The 16,156-nt window shown below is 43.4% G+C and overlaps 1 protein-coding gene across 7 annotated transcripts in view; it reads right to left on the bottom strand.

Annotated features, from left to right (window-relative positions):
- CFAP61 (cilia and flagella associated protein 61) overlaps positions 1-16,156 on the bottom strand; it is a 119,990-nt gene that overhangs the window by 24,742 nt on the left and 79,092 nt on the right. For all 7 annotated transcript variants that reach the window (XR_014513125.1, XM_083448551.1, XM_083448550.1 and 4 more), the window contains 2 exons: positions 13,088-13,262; positions 1,763-2,055 (listed from right to left, as the gene is read on the bottom strand). Coding sequence is in view for 6 of the 7 variants with exons in the window: in XM_083448551.1 (XP_083304677.1) it covers positions 1,763-2,055; positions 13,088-13,262 (468 nt within the window). In the remaining variant the exon portion in view is untranslated. The remainder of the gene's footprint in view (positions 1-1,762; positions 2,056-13,087; positions 13,263-16,156) is intronic.

The raw sequence follows: 16,156 nt of genomic DNA, 5'->3' as shown, positions 1-16,156 counted from the left end.
AAGAATTTTCTGCCAAACTTTTAGTTCCTGTGTACTCATTGTATGATCGCAGTCTTGATAGCATTTATCTGAGGCATTCATGACAAATTCAGTTTTTCCTATTTACAAAAATCCACTTTTATTTTTTTGAACAATAGTTCCCTCTCTTTTTGATATTGTTACCTAATTTTATACATATGTGTATAACCAGTTGGTTACTAATTTCCAACGTATAATGTTGAGCAAAGGGACCCCAAGTGAAACAATTTCCACTTTCTGGTTGTGTATGCTGATACAGCTCCATACTTGTCAATTATTTGGAACCCATGATTTAAAGATTCCCTAGGGCTTTCTAAAGACAATGTGGCATCAGTTGTATATAGGAAGATCCTAATCTGACCCATTTTAAGCTTGATCCCTCATATTTGTGAATCTTCCATTGTTGCAATGGTGAATGGTTCGATTGCCATAGCAAATTGGAATAGGGAAGGCAGATAGCCTTGTGCTGTAATTTTCTTAAATTAAATTGCTCTGTTTATTGTCTGAAATGCTTTGTAAATTAGGAAACCCATGCTGTTCTTCCTGGGACTCTTTCCCCTTTGGGTATCTTTTTGGTGACATCTTAACTGAGAAAGATGTAATCTTACTGCTCCATAAATTTCTGACTTATGTACAAAACACAGTAATCCATTAATTTATCTATTTCTTCCTTTCATTATTAGCATAAACAAACATAAGCAAAACCAAAAACATAGCATATAGTTACAATTTCCTAAGCACTCCCCAAGTATTAATTTAATTCATCAGTTGACTCTAATCAACATTTAAACCAAATAATTAATCAAAACACCAATTATATTATTTTAATGGGGGGAGAATACATTAATTTAATTCCCCAGTTAAGTCATTTCTCACCTGTCAAATGTACTTGACCATAATGTGTGCATTTTGATAATCATCTGAATATATGTCCACTGAAAATAATGAAATGCAGATGGAGAACATCTGTATCCAGATGGGCATCCAAGTGATGATATCATTCACCTACATTGTATTAATATTTAACAGGGTGTTGATTTTGAATGTGCATCTAGATCCACCTTCTTTTTCTCAGCTGGTCAAATATAATTGCACAGGGCTAGGCTTGGAGGACGTTGAAACCACAAACAGAATGTGGAAGCTTTTTCTCCTTCCATGCACACCTTCACCTTCAGAGTGAGGGCGATGAAAAGGGCTTCATCTAGCATGACATAATCCTATAGCTGCACGTGGTATCAGTATTTACTACATGATTCCTGATTAGCTTCTGACTCTTTCAAGGGCAGCGACTGCTGAAGGAACAGCAATTTGGAGAAACACTGACTGCTTTAGATGTGAAAAAATAGGCAGAGGGAACAGGAGAGGGTTAGTTTTTGGGTGGATCTTCCCACCTCTCTACCAGCAACTTTTGCATCAAAACCTAAACTTCATGACAATTTGGCAAAGCAATACCTTTAATTATCATTCTGACATGGGCTCAGTTCTCAGAAAACAGCAATGTTTACATGCATTTATTAGACATTTTTAAATGAACATTAAAATAAAAACAAGTTATGAAAATTTATTTTAAAAGTTGATTTGTGTTTTAAAAATTCAGCCACCACAAGGAAATGCCCCTGCACAGCTCTTTTTCATTTCATTGTACAAGAGGATGTCCCTGTGGATTGTTGCATCCTTTTAATTCAATAGTTCAGTGGCTCTGCTTAATGGAAGGATGTTACATAACAAAGACATATATACTTACAGAACACTGCAATCGGAATGGCTTTGTATTAGTAGTGAAAGATGCAAACTCAATTGGGTCCGGGTGGGTGCCATCATTCCACTGAGCCAGCAGACTGTCATGATACACAGTCACACCAGCTCTGGACAGGGCTCTCTGGACAGCATTTTCTATTGCGTTGTTATTAAGAGAAGTAACATTTGAGCACAATGGAGGATGCACAAGATGTATGAGGCTGCCATTAATTCCTAATGATAGGAGAGCTGCTATAGCAGTGTAAGTGTCAATTGTATTCCCATAGACAATAACATTCCCTGGGAGGGCAGAAAAGAGAAAAAAATAATTTAAGACATATAATAAAAACCTTATTAGTGTAACTCAGATGATAATAATACTGAACTGATCTGTGACCCTCTTGTTGCTCTGATGCTATGAAGTAAACAATGTTACCTAGCAACAGTTGCTAGGATAATTTAGTGAAGACTCTACAGAATACATCCGACAAAGTAGCAAGCACTTAACACAGAATTGGACATTAATTATGCCCCCAGATTTTGAAACCCTTTAGTCTGAGAACCTTTTTTTTGGGGGGGGGGTAACCTTTAGCAAGCTCCTTTACCCAGACATTTCTCATCTTTTGTTTGGTTACAGTACTTTCAAATAAAAATTAAAAGTCCTGCAAAAAGGATATGGGGAATTGGGGGAGGGGAGAGAAGAAGTAGTAACATAGCTATCAGAACTCAGAGGATTCTCTCTCATCAACCAGGGGAAAAAATGTGTGTTTCTTACATATCTGCCATTTCCTCGTGTTTCTTTTCCTTGGTCAAATATAATGAAATCCACAATGGGTAGGGAACATTCACTTAAGGAGTTGGGGACTTGCTGTAGGAAAACTCAAAGAAACTGAAGGCCTGTCTAATAAATATGTATAGGGCTCATTCCAAGCAAAGTTAAGCTTTCTAGCATTATACTGCATTTTGGGGTGTAGGTCCTAAATAAAGTGTGAATGAGTTAGATGCACAGGAGAAATGAACAGGGAACTTATTCAGGAGCCCTGGTTAGCTGCAGTTGTTAGTGGTAAACTTGGGTTTGCTGCCTCACAATTTGTAAAGTGGTCCTTAATCCCACTTAATTTAAAACAAAAAGTTAGGCATGTAATTCTCTTTTGCCCATTGAAAGAAAGGGATTGCCGTGTTCATAAGTTTCCATTATGCTCACATGGTGTACAAATTAGGGCTAACTCCTGATTAAAGAAAGCTTAGTCAATGGCCTGGTTTACTTCTGTGGAGGCTGGTCCATAAGAGCAAATGGGGTACTGCCCCATCAACTTAAGTTTGTCTTCAACCAACCCACACCTGCCTGCCTCTTTACTTATAACCGACTCAGGGGGGTGGCCCTGGTTATCATCTTCCTCGTCCTTAGTCTCTGTGTTGCCCTTGCAGAACTTGGCAGGGAGACGGGGACAAAACCAGAACTAGTTGGCTCAGGCTATCGTTGTCTTTGGCTCCATCTGCTGTTGGCCTCCTTGCCTTCTGCTTCACCATTCTTGATGGGCACCAGCCACCCCTGGTTTAGCTGATTTAGAAATTAGAATCATAATCATAGAATCATAGAGTTGGAAGAGACCACAAGGGCCATCGAGTCCAACCCCCTGCCAAGCAGGAAACACCACCAGAGCACTCCTGACATATGGTTGTCAAGCCTCTGCTTAAAGACCTCCAAAGAAGGAGACTCCACCACTCTCCTTGGCAGCAAATTCCACTGTCAAACAGCTCTTACTGTCAGGAAGTTCTTTCTAATGTTTAGGTGGAATCTTCTTTCTTGTAGTTTGGATCCATTGCTCCGTGTCCGCTTCTCTGGAGCAGCAGAAAACAACCTTTCTCCCTCCTCTATGTGACATCCTTTTATATATTTGAACATGGCTATCATATCACCCCTTAACCTCCTCTTCTCCAGGCTAAACATGCCCAGCTCCCTTAGCCGTTCCTCATAAGGCATCGTTTCCAGGCCTTTGACCATTTTGGTTGCCCTCCTCTGGACACGTTCTAGTTTGTCAGTGTCCTTCTTGAACTGTGGTGCCCAGAACTGGACACAGTACTCCAGGTGAGGTCTGACCAGAGCAGAATACAGTGGCACTATAACTTCCCTTGATCTAGATGCTATACTCCTATTGATGCAGCCCAGAATTGCATTGGCTTTTTTAGCTGCCGCGTCACACTGTTGGCTCATGTCAAGTTTGTGGTCAACCAAGACTCCTAGATCCTTTTCACATGTACTGCTCTCAAGCCAGGTGTCACCCATCTTGTATTTGTGCCTCTCATTTTTTTTGCCCAAGTGCAATACTTTACATTTCTCCCTGTTAAAATTCATCTTGTTTGTTTTGGCCCAGTTCTCTAATCTGTCAAGGTCGTTTTGAAGTGTGATCCTGTCCTCTGGGGTGTTAGCCACCCCTCCCAGTTTGGTGTCATCTGCAAATTTGATCAGGATGCCCTTGAGTCCATCATCCAAGTCGTTGATAAAGATGTTGAATAAGACCGGGCCCAAGACAGAACCCTGTGGCACCCCACTAGTCACTCTTCTCCAGGATGAAGAGGAACCATTGATGAGCACCCTTTGGGTCCGGTCAGTCAGCCAGTTACAAATCCACTGAGTGGTAGCATAGTCAAGACCGCATTTTACCAGCTTCTTTACAAGAATATCATGGGGCACCTTGTCGAATGCCTTGCTGAAATCAAGGTAGGCTACATCCACTGCGTTCCCTTCATCTACCAGGCTTGTAATTCTGTCAAAAAACGAGATCAGGTTAGTCTGACATAACTTATTTCTCAGAAATCCATGCTGACTATTGGTGATCACAGCATTCCTTTCTAGGTGCTCACAGACTGTTTGCTTAATGATCTGCTCCAGAATCTTCCCTGGTATTGATGTCAGACTGACTGGGCGGTAATTATTTGGGTCCTCTCTTTTCCCCTTTTTGAAAATAGGGACAACATTTGCCCTCCTCCAGTCTGCCGGGACTTCGCCTGTTCTCCAGGAATTCTCAAAGATGACTGCCAATGGTTCTGAGATCACATCTGCCAGTTCTTTTAATACTCTTGGATGCAGTTCATCTGGCCCTGGAGACTTGAATACATCTAGACTAGCCAAGTATTCTTGTACTATCTCCTTAGTTATTCTGGGCTGTGTTTCCTCTGCTGAATCATTTGCTCCAAATTCTTCAGGTCGGGCATTGTTTTCTTTATCAAAGAAGACTGAGGCAAAGAAGGCATTGAGGAGTTCAGCCCTTTCTGTGTCCCCTGTTTGCATTTCACCATCTTCTCCTCTGAGTGACCCCACTGTTTCTTTGTTCTTCCTTTTGCTACGAACATACCCATAAAAGCCTTTTTTGTTGCTTTTAACCTCTCTAGCAAGCCTGACTTCATTCTGTGCTTTAGCTTTTCTGACTTTGTGTCTGCACGTGCTGGCTATTTGTTTGAATTCCTCTTTGGTGGTTTCCCCCCTTTTTCTTTTTTTGTACACATCCTTTTTTAATCTTAACTCAGTTAAAAGTTCTTTAGATAGCCACCCTGGCTTCTTTAGGTACCTTCCATGTTTCCATCTCATTGGTATTGCCTGAAGTTGTGCTTTTACTATCTCCCTCTTAACAAACTCCCAGCCATCATGAACTCCTTTTCCTTTTAGTATTACTGTCCATGGGATCTCACCCAGCACTTCCCTAAGTTTTATGAAGTCGGCTTTCTTAAAGTCAAGAAATTGAGTCCTAGTATGCTTGGCTGCTCCTTTCCACTGATCACTCGCGCCTGATGATCCTTCCACTTCTACCCCACTAACCAGGTCATCAACATTGGTTAGGACCAGATCTAAAATGGCTGTTCCTCTTGTTGCTTCTCCCACTTTCTGGACAATGACATTGTCTGCAAGGCCAGTGAGGAATCTGTTTGACCTTATGCTCTTGGCTGAGTTTGACATCCAACAAATATCCGGGTAATTGAAGTCCCCCATTACTACTATCTCCCTTCCTTTTGCATGCTTGGCCATCTGTTCCAGGAAGGCATCATCTATGTCCTCTGTTTGGCTTGGGGATCTATAGTAAACTCCCACAATGAGGTCACTGTTATTCTTCTCTCCCTTACTTTTGACCCAAATGCTCTCACTTTGGCTTTGAGGTTCTAAATCTTGGATCTCTTCACAGGTATACACATCCCTGACATATAACGCCACTCCTCCTCCTTTCTTGTCTGGTCTGTTTCTCTGAAATAGATTGTACCCCTCCATTATTACATTCTAATCGTGGGACTTATCCCACCAGGTTTCAGTGATGCCTATTATGTCATATTTAGTTTGCTGTACCAAGAGCTCAGGCTCATCTTGTTTATTTCCCATGCTTTGTGCATTAGTGTACAGACATTGAAGTCCATTAATCATTCCCCCGTGTCTCTTATTTAAGGATTTTTTCCTCCCACCACTAGGTCTGTGTGCTCTTTGCTCCATTTGGTCTATGACATTTGGATGATCATCTTCATCAATTGATAAGACTCCTACCTTCAGGAGCTCTGTCTCCCACCCCCACATTAGTCAGTTTAAAGCCCTCCTGATGAGGTTTCTGAGATTTTTGGCAAAAACATTCCTCCCAACCGTTGTGAGGTGCAGCCCATTGCTTGCCAGAAGTCCATCTTCAAGAAACTGCAGTCCGTGATCTAAGAATCCAAACCGTTCCTGTTTACACCATTTGCGGAGCCAGCTGTTCACTTCCACTATTTTTCCCTCTCTCCCTGGGCCACGTCGTTCAACTGGGAGGACAGATGAGATGACAATTTGTGCATTTAATTGCTTCAATTTCCTGCCCAGAGCCTCGTAGTCTCTTTTGATCTTCTGGAGGCTATTGCTTGCAGTGTCATTGGTTCCCACATGAACCAAGAGGAAGGGGTATTTGTCAGTGGGTTTTATGATTCCTTGCAGTCGTTCAGTTACATCTTGGATCTTAGCCCCGGGGAGACAGCACACTTCCCGAGACATCTTGTCAGGCCCACAGATCACTGCTTCTGTTCTGTTCTGCATGAGAATTGTCTGGGACTATTTTATTCACTGTTGGCAGTACTGTAGAGATGTTACAAAGCAATATTCATTTCAAATCCTACTATAAAATCAAAAGTAGTTGTCAGAGCTGGCTCTAGGTCCCAGCTCACAGAGGACCAACGCTAGCCGGTAGTAATGTACAAAAGTCTTTATTGAAGTACAGTTTCCATTTTCAAACCGGAGCGCCCCAGCTCTACGTCTAGGATTTAGACCGGCGAAGCTCCATCTGAATCTCCGCCTCCTGTACACCAGTTTAAGACTCTAGCTTTACTCCACCTCTTCCGTCTCTCCTTTCTCCTCTGGGTCCTGCTACCCCCCGGGGTCCCTTCCTTCCTGGATTCTTCCGACGCAGACGTTGACCCCCCTGACTCCTCCCGCTCTCTTCGGCGGGCTTTAGGACCTGGCTCCCTATCCGGGCTGCCAACTGCTGCGCCCTCCTGTACATTTGAACTTGGCGCGCGCGCGCAGCCTTCAACCTTCCTCTCGACCGTTTCCTCGCTCTCCGATGGAGGCGTGGCCACTCCTGGCTCATGTCCTCCCGCTGGTAGTCCGCCGCCTGATCCCGATGCCTGGGACTCCTCCCCCTTACTGCCCTCTGGTGTGGACGCTGGTCCGGATTTCCAGCTGCTGCTCTCTGAATCCCCTCTGGCCCCTTCTTCCTGGGGTGTCCCCCTAGGCACCCCCCTTGCCCTGACCATGGGAGCCCCTTTCTGTGAATCTTCCGATTCACTGGAAAGACTCAGAGACCTCGGACCGCTGTCATCGCTGACATTTCCTTCGGACTCCTCCCCCTCGCTCTCTATTTCCTCCCTCTCCTGTGCCTCTGCTCCTGAACCCCTGACAGTAGTATTGAAGATATTCTGCTATGTTAACACTGCTGAATTAGGGTAAGTAACAAAGAAATAGTTTTGGAATTTGACCACAATCCAGTCCTTCATAAAAAGAAATGAGTGGTGTAGCTTTGGAGTTGCATTTTAAAAAATATTTACTTCATACATATAACTCTCCAAAACAGTGTAAATTTTAATGAACATTTTATATTCTTTGTAAACAGCTTAGAAATTCTATTTACATTAAGCTGTGTACAAATAAGATAAATAAATAAATAAGCCTGCAGTTTTCTCATTTTCAGAAGAATCAGAGCCAGCAAAGATTGTACTGGATTTCTCACCATTCAGAACAGGGTGAAGAAAACAATTGCATATGTCTATGTTGTTTTATTCCAAAGAAGCCATAAGGTGCTAAGAAAGGAGGGTGAAATTCAACAGCCGATTTTCAGCAATGAAAATGGATGGCAAGTTTCCAGGTAGAATGATCTGGGTCAGTATTAGCTTCTGCAGGCCCTCTAGGAGAGCTCATTGCCAGCGAAGTCAGATGTTGTTCTGATGAGGTTCAAAACTTATTTGAACACTTACACCCCCAAAGGATTGGGGATTGCCAAAGCCCAACACAAGTGAAGTTTCAGGAATTTAAAGAGGCAGGGTTCTAGTTGTGAACCACAGAGGCACTCAAGAGTATGGTCTCTGCTTCCTCTGAGGGAGACCTTCCACCTCCAAGAGGTATTTGGGGAGTCTCTCTTCAGACTCAGAGCCCAGTAAATTCTTAGACCTCAGCACAGAGATGCAAGACATCCTCCCAGCAGCTTACTTCTTTCATTGTGGTAGCCCAACGGTCACAGTGCTGCATCTGTCTGTGAGGTGGCCTTGAAAACACCTTCACCACTATTGCTTTGTAATGATGATGGGAAATTATTTTAAAACATAAAATAACTTCAAACTTAATTCCCAGCTGGCAGCAGGTGCTGCAGGTGTTTGCTAGGGCCACGACACCCAGAATGCCTTGCTCTGGGGAAGAGCCAAGGATAGGGCAAGAGGTCAACAGAGTTCAGCAGAAGCCTTGCTGACTGGTTGGTTGCTAGCAACATAGCAACATAGCAGCATGCAGAGGCAGACAGCAGGTTGGGTGGTGGGTTGGCTGGCATCCAAGCAGCCATAGGAGGAGCAACAGCAGTTGGGTGGCCAGCCAGCCAACAAGACATTGCCATGGAAGCAATGGTGGCAAGTGACCCCATGGACAGCAGATTGAGTACATGATGCTCCATCCATCTCCATGTGGCTCAGTGTGGCTCATGGTAGGGCTGCCCTTGCTTCACCTGTCAGCTGCAGTATGTGTACAGGTTCATGTAAGAGGAGAGAGTTCCAAGTTGTTCAGTGCTCTGAAGACAAGAACCTGCACATTGAATTGAGCCGGAACCAAACCCAAACACCCTAGCCCCCATAAATCAGCCACACTGCTGCATTGTACACCAAGTGAAGCTTACATACCCTTTTGAAGGGAAAGCCCCACATAGGGCAGTTGCAGATGTCAAATCTGGATGTAACCAGGGCATGTGTAACTATGACAAGATCAACATTAACAATTTAATGTTCTGCAGTAGTGAATAACACATTAAGAGCATAAAGAGCCAGCATTTGCACCATAACACACTATATTGCCAACCTGCTACAAATCTAAGTAGCTTGACATGTCAGAAAAAGGCGAGCTACTGTATCTTAAACAGATTCATGCATAAAGCATCATAGGGCAGGATTGTCCTAAACAGCCTTGTCAGCAGAGGTTCTGCACAAGGACTTCTGCTTGCACCACAGGGCTTTCCTCCTTCTCCTCCCTATGTGTGCCTCACATTGGCTCTGGGGGGTCAGGAAAACCCCCAGAACTGTGCATGGGGAAAGTGGGGGGGGGGTGTCATTCCTCCTGGCAAGCAGGAATGCTTGTGCAGATGGAATGACAGGAAAAGCACAACACTGAATTCCACCCACAGAGCTGGGACTCAAAGGTCATCAAATCCAATTAGCTGAACCAAAGCAGGCACATCCCCATGTCTGTCTCCAACAAAAGGACCACATAGTCCTGTGTGCAAAATAGCATAAGCAAAGTGTCTCTCAGTTATGAACAAATGTGCAAGCAAGTCAAACAGAGAAAATATTTGAATGTTTGGGGGGGGGGCAAGCGTAGAGGGAAGGAAGGGATTCTTCTCTGATTGCTCTTCCCCAAAGGAATTAACACCCGCACCACCAAGTATCTTTCTCTATGTGTGGCTGTTCCTGATGCTCAAGAAAAATGGAAATAAGAAACCAAAGTTCTGGAAAGGAGAAAATTCCTCATTTTAATCCTCATGGACCTCATGGTGCCGCCACCATGTGATTTCTGTTCTCATCCTGAAGCAAAGTTCTTAACCCGAGGTACTATTTCTGGGTTAGCGGAGTCTGTAACCTGAAGCGTCTGTAACCTGAAGCCTCTGTAACCACTGTACTATTAGTAGTAAATGATGACAATGATGATTATTTTATTTGTACCCCACCCATCTGCCTGGGTTTCCCAAGCCACTTTGGGTGGCTTCCAGCACATATAAAAACATAATAAAAAGTCAAACATTAAAAACTTCCCAATACAAGGCTGCCTTCAGATGTCTTCTAAAAGTTGTGTGGCTCTTTATCTCCTTGACATCTGATGGGAGGGCATTCCACAGGGAGGGTTCCACTGCTGAGAAGGCCCTCTGCCTGGTTCCCTGTAACTCCTCGAGGTGAGGGAACTGCTAGAAGACCCTCGGAGGAGGACCTCAGTGTCCAGGTTGAATGATGGGGGTGGAGACGCTCCTTCAGGTATACTGGCCTGAGGCCATTTAGGGCTTTAAAGGTCAGCACCAACACTTTGAATTATGCTCGGAAAACTACTGGGAGCCAATGTAGGTATTTCAGGACCGGTGTTATATGGTCCTGACAGCCACCTCCAGTCACCAGTCTAGTTGCCGCATCCTGGATTAGTTGTAGATTCCGAGTCACCTTCAAAGGTAGCCCAACATAGAGCGCATTGAAGTTATAAAAGCGGGAGATAACCAGAGCATGTACCACTCTGCTGAGACAGGGTGCAGGCAAGTAGGGTCTCAGCTGGCATACCAGATAGACAGCTACCCTGGACACAGAATTGACCTGCACCTCCATGTACAGCTGTGAGTCCAGGCTGTGCACCTGGTCTTTCAGGGCACAGTTACCCCACTCAGGACCAGGGAGGCCCCCCACACTCGCCCACCCCCTGGCCCCCAAGAAGAGTACTTCTGTCTTGTCAGGATTCCACCTCAATCTGTTAGCCGCCATCCATCCATCCTCCAGCCACTCACACAGGACATTCGTTGCCTTCACTGGTTCTGATTTAAATGAAAAATAGAGCTGGGTAACATTTGCATACTGGTAAACACACAGCCCAAATCCCCTCTCCTAGCGGCTTCAAATAGATGTTGAAGAGCATGGGGGAGAGGACAGAGCCCCGAGGCACCCCACAAGTGAGAGCCCAGGGGTCTGAACACTGCACTCAGAAAACTGGGTCTCGCCAATAGGACGCCTGATGCAAGCTAATGGCTTCCTAAAAATCCTAGAATGGTCATCTAGTAGCCAGAGCCCCTATCTCTTGTAACTATACCCCTGTACTCTCTCTCTCTCTCTCTCTCTCTCTCTCTCTGTTGGTTGAGAGGTCTTTGCTGCATAGTGTATTCAATAAATTTGTACATAGAAGTTTCTGATTAGACTATCACAAGCATCCCAATGGAAAGCGTTCTTATACTGGAGGAAGTCAGATATGCAGTGAGAACTATAGCATCTCCAGTCTCTTGGGGTATTCTCAGCAGAGTTTAATTTCTGCCAGCGGTCACCAGGCTTCAGTCCTGGCATATTTCCAGTGTTTGGGCTCAGTCTTGAAACATAGTAAGTAAAAGCAAAATTAAATGCTCCTAAGCAGAAAAGATATTAGCAGAAGGTGAGAGGGGAGCCTGGTCACCTGACCTCCAGTTCCTGAGTCACGGCTGGCTGCATACTGTGACAGGGGGGAGTCTGTGTGTTTCCACCACGGCCTCAACACTTTCTTTCCCCTTCCTGTCCCAAGATGCAGCAGCAATGCAGGTGACCAAAGATGGAGAGTATATTTTCTACCCACTCCTGAGGTACAGATAATATTTTCTTCACCACTGGGGCAGAGAGTCCTCATACATCAAGTCTGAAGAGAAGGGCCTTTCTATATTATATAGAAAGTTATTTCTGCTACGCCTGTGCAAGGAACAAGGACATCATTATTACAATGATGTGCTCTATGTGAAGATACCCTTGAAGATGACTCGGAAACTTCAACAGGTCAGATTACTGGCTGGGGTTATCTTTAGAACTTATATAACCCAAAACACCTGCATTGTTTGCCAGTTCATTTCCAGGTCCACTTCAATGTGCTCATGCTAGTGTTTATTTACAGCCCTAAATGACTTAGACTCCAAATAATCTGAGAGATCACCCTCCTTCCCGCCAGACCATTTTGGGTGTTAAGATCAGCAGGGGTTAAGATCAACCTCTTGATAGTTCCACCACTCTCAGAGGTTTGGGGGGAAATGCATTATCTATAGCAGCCCCTGAGTTGTGAAATTCCCTCCCCACAGAGGAACACATGACAACTTAACTGCAGAGTTTTCAGTGAATGCTGAAGATGTACTTTTTTACCCTGGCCTTTGGTACCCGAGATATGCGTTTTCAGGACCCACCCTATTCATGTGACTGTAATTAGCTGTAACTGTTTTTAATAATAAATTTAAAATGGTTGTAATTTAATACCCCATTCTACTACAACAACTGAGGAGATCTGTTTGCTCACAACTTGAATGTAGAAAACTGCATGACACCCCACTGCATATGTAGAATGATGGAATTCTCTGTGGATTGGGATAGGAGTTGGCAGAAACAGGTTTAAATGTGAAAAGAGTCTCCTAAAGTACATCTCTGCATCTTAATGAAGGGGCAAATATGTGTCTATATTAACATAATGTGCATGGTACAGTGGCACACAGCGTTGGCACAGAACACGCAGAAAGCTCAAAGTCCAATGAATCTGCTGTGTTTCAGATCTCATATTCTTTCCAGCATATTTTAATTTAAAAATGTTGTAAATAACTGCAAAACACATTTACCAATGAAATTATCTAATTTGTTAATTAATGATTAAAGCCAGACTCTGCTTATTTCATGAAATAATTATAGATATTTCCAAACAAATTATAGATTGTTTCAAGCAAAAAAGTATGACGGCCTCCCAAACTGACATGAAGTTGCAAATTAATGCCTAAAACAAATAATGGCAGATGAAGCATTTTGCAAGGATTAATTAGGCTATAATTATATGCTGAAAATGGAGATACACTCAGCCAAAAAATGCATCAACAGTCCCTATCCTCCTTACCTGAGGTATTAACAACTTTGTCTTTTAAATACTTCATTGCTATTAAGGCATCTTCATCATCAGAAATAGCAAAAAGGTTGGAAGGAACTACTCCTGTATATCTTTGTCTATAGTTTGTTGAGACCTCCCTGTTGGTGAACAATTTTTTGATATCTGCACCAGTAGGACATGGGGCCTGTATTAATAGATGAATAAAAATTGCAGTATTATTGTTTGATTACATCAGTTTCCTCATGGATTTATTTTAAAAATTGTAGTGTACTTTTCTATCACAATACATTAGCTAGGAAAAAGTAATGACTCCAGCAGTGGGTGCACACAACAAAGTCACCAAAAGTGTGGGGAAGCTACTTGTATTTCTAATTTGCTCTGAAACATTGAAAATACGGTCTGGATGCCACCACTGTGGGAATAAGGGCCGCCATTTTCAGATATGTGCAGTACCACAAGGAAGCAGGTAGTCCTTAAGACATTCCATTTCCAGGTAAATTAGGTTTTTAACAGTCAAAAACAACACTTCAAATTGTGTGGGAAAATAAAGAACTGCAATGGCTACCACTTTAAGATATGGTAAGATAAAGCAAAATTTATGGGAACCAGACAGTAAGCTAGCAGCAGCTGTATTCTGCACTAACTGTGGAATGCCCTCCCATCAGATATCAAAGAAATAAACAACTATCTGACTTTTAGAACACATCTGTAGGCAGCACTACTTAGGGAGGTTTTTAATGTTTGATGTTTTATCATGTTTTTAATATTCTGTTGGGAGCCGCCCAGAGTAGCTGGGGAAACCCAGCCAGATGGCAGGGTATAAATAATAAATTATTATAACAATAACTGAAGTTCCCAAACACCTTTCATGGACACCCCATATAGTGCATTGCAGTAATATAACCTAGACAGATGGAGGTCAGTCAAGATCAGGTTTATTTTGGAAAAACTGCAGTTAGAGAACCAGCTGAAATTTAGTAAAATGCACCTTGAACCATTTGTACCACTTGGGCGCTCACCTGTAGAAGTTTACCTAACAGAGGGATCTAGGAGGGATCTATCTCCCCTGCTCCAAACCTGGTCTTTCAGAGCATGTACAACTTCACTACATCTAAATCTGATTCTTGTCTGGATTAAGTCCTCTGTTTATTAGTCCCATCTATAGCATTTGTATAGCACAAGTGCTACTCTGTGTGTGGACAAGCTCCCATAATTGGAGATCTATCACCGTGACAACAAACCACTTTGAGGGTTGTTGTTTTTTTACAATTAAATGGTGTGTGTGTGTATTTGTTATTGTTGTTTAGTCGTGTCCGACTCTTCATGACCCCATGGACCAGAGCACGCCAGGCACTTCTGCCTTCCACTGCCTCCCGCAGTTTGGTCAAGCTCACGTTACTAGCTTTGAGAACACTATCCAACCATCTCGTCGTCTGTCGTTCCCTTCTCCTTGTGCCCTCCATCTTTCTCAACATCCGGGCCTTTTCCAGGGACTCTTCTCTTCTCATGAGGTGGCCAAAGTATTGGAGCCTCAGCTTCACGACCTGTCCTTCCAGTGAGCACTCAGGGCTGATTTCCTTCAGAATGGAGAGGTTTGATCTTCTTGCAGTCCATGGGACTCTCAAGTGTCTCCTCCAGCACCATAATTCAAAAGCATCCATTCTTCGGCGATCAGCCTTCTTTATGGTCCAGCTCTCACTTCCATACATCACTACTGGGAAAACCAGAGCTTTAAGTATACGGGTCTTTGTTGGCAAGGTGATGTCTCTGCTTTTTAGGATGCTGTCTAGGTTTGTCATTGCTTTTCTCCCAAGAAGCAGGCGTCTTTTAATTTTGTGACTGCTGTCACCATCTGCAGTGATCATGGAACCCAAGAACTCACTGCCTCCATTTCCTCCCCTTCTATTTGCCAGGAGGTGATGGGACCAGTGGCCATGATCTTTGGTTTTTTTGATGTTGAGCTTCAAACCATATTTTGCACTCTCCTCTTTCACCCTCATTAAAAGGTTCTTTAATTCCTCCTCACTTTCTGCCATCAAGGTTGTGTCATCTGCATATCTGAGGTTGTTGATGTTTCTTCCGGCAATCTTAATTCCGGCTTGGGATTCATCCAGCCCAGCCTTTCGCATGATGAATTCTGCATATAAGTTAAATAAGCAGGGAGACAATATACAGCCTTGTCATACTCCTCTCCCAATTTTGAACCAATCGGTTGTTCCATATCCAGTTCTAACTGTAGCTTCTTGTCCCACATAGAGATTTCTCAGGAGACAGATGAGGTGATCAGGCACTCCCATTTCTTTAAGAACTTGCCATAGTTTGCTGTGGTCGACACAGTCAAAGGCTTTTTGCATAGTCAATGAAGCAGAAGTAGATGTCTTTCTGGAACTCTCTAGCTTTCTCCATAATCCAGTGCATGTTTGCAATTTGGTCTCTGGTTCCTCTGCCCCTTCAAAATCCAGCCTACACTTCTGGGAGTTCTCGGTCCACATACTGCTTGAGCCTTCCTTGTAGAATTTTAAGCATAACCTTGCTAGCGTGTGAAATGAGTGCAATTGTGCGGTAGTTGGAGCATTCTTTGGCACTGCCCTTCTTTGGGATTGGGATGTAGACTGATCTTCTCCAATCCTCTGGCCACTGCTGAGTTTTCCGCACTTGCTGGCATATTGAGTGTAGCACCTTAACAGCATCATCTTTTAAAATTTTAAATAGTTCAGCTGGAATATCATCACTTCCACTGGCCTTGTTATTAGCAGTGCTTTCTAAGGCCCATTTGACTTCACTCTCCAGGATGTCTGGCTCAAGGTCAGCAACCACACTACCTGGGGTGTACGATATCTTTCTGGTATAATTCCTCTGTGTATTCTTGCCACCTCTTCTTGATGTCTTCTGCTTCTGTTAGGTCCTTACCACTTTTGTCCTTTATTATGGTAATCTTTGTACGAAATGTTCCTTTCATATCTCCAATTTTCTTGAACAGATCTCTGGTTTTTCTCATTCTATTGTTTTCCTCTATTTCTTTGCATTGCTCTCTTGGCAGAACTCTATTAGCCTTTGCCCTGCTTCGTTTTGAACTCC

This window comes from Podarcis tiliguerta, assembly GCF_965153285.1.
Source record: "Podarcis tiliguerta genome assembly, chromosome: 7".
NCBI lineage: Eukaryota > Metazoa > Chordata > Lepidosauria > Squamata > Lacertidae > Podarcis > Podarcis tiliguerta.
This window is presented reverse-complemented; position numbering and strand designations above follow the sequence as displayed.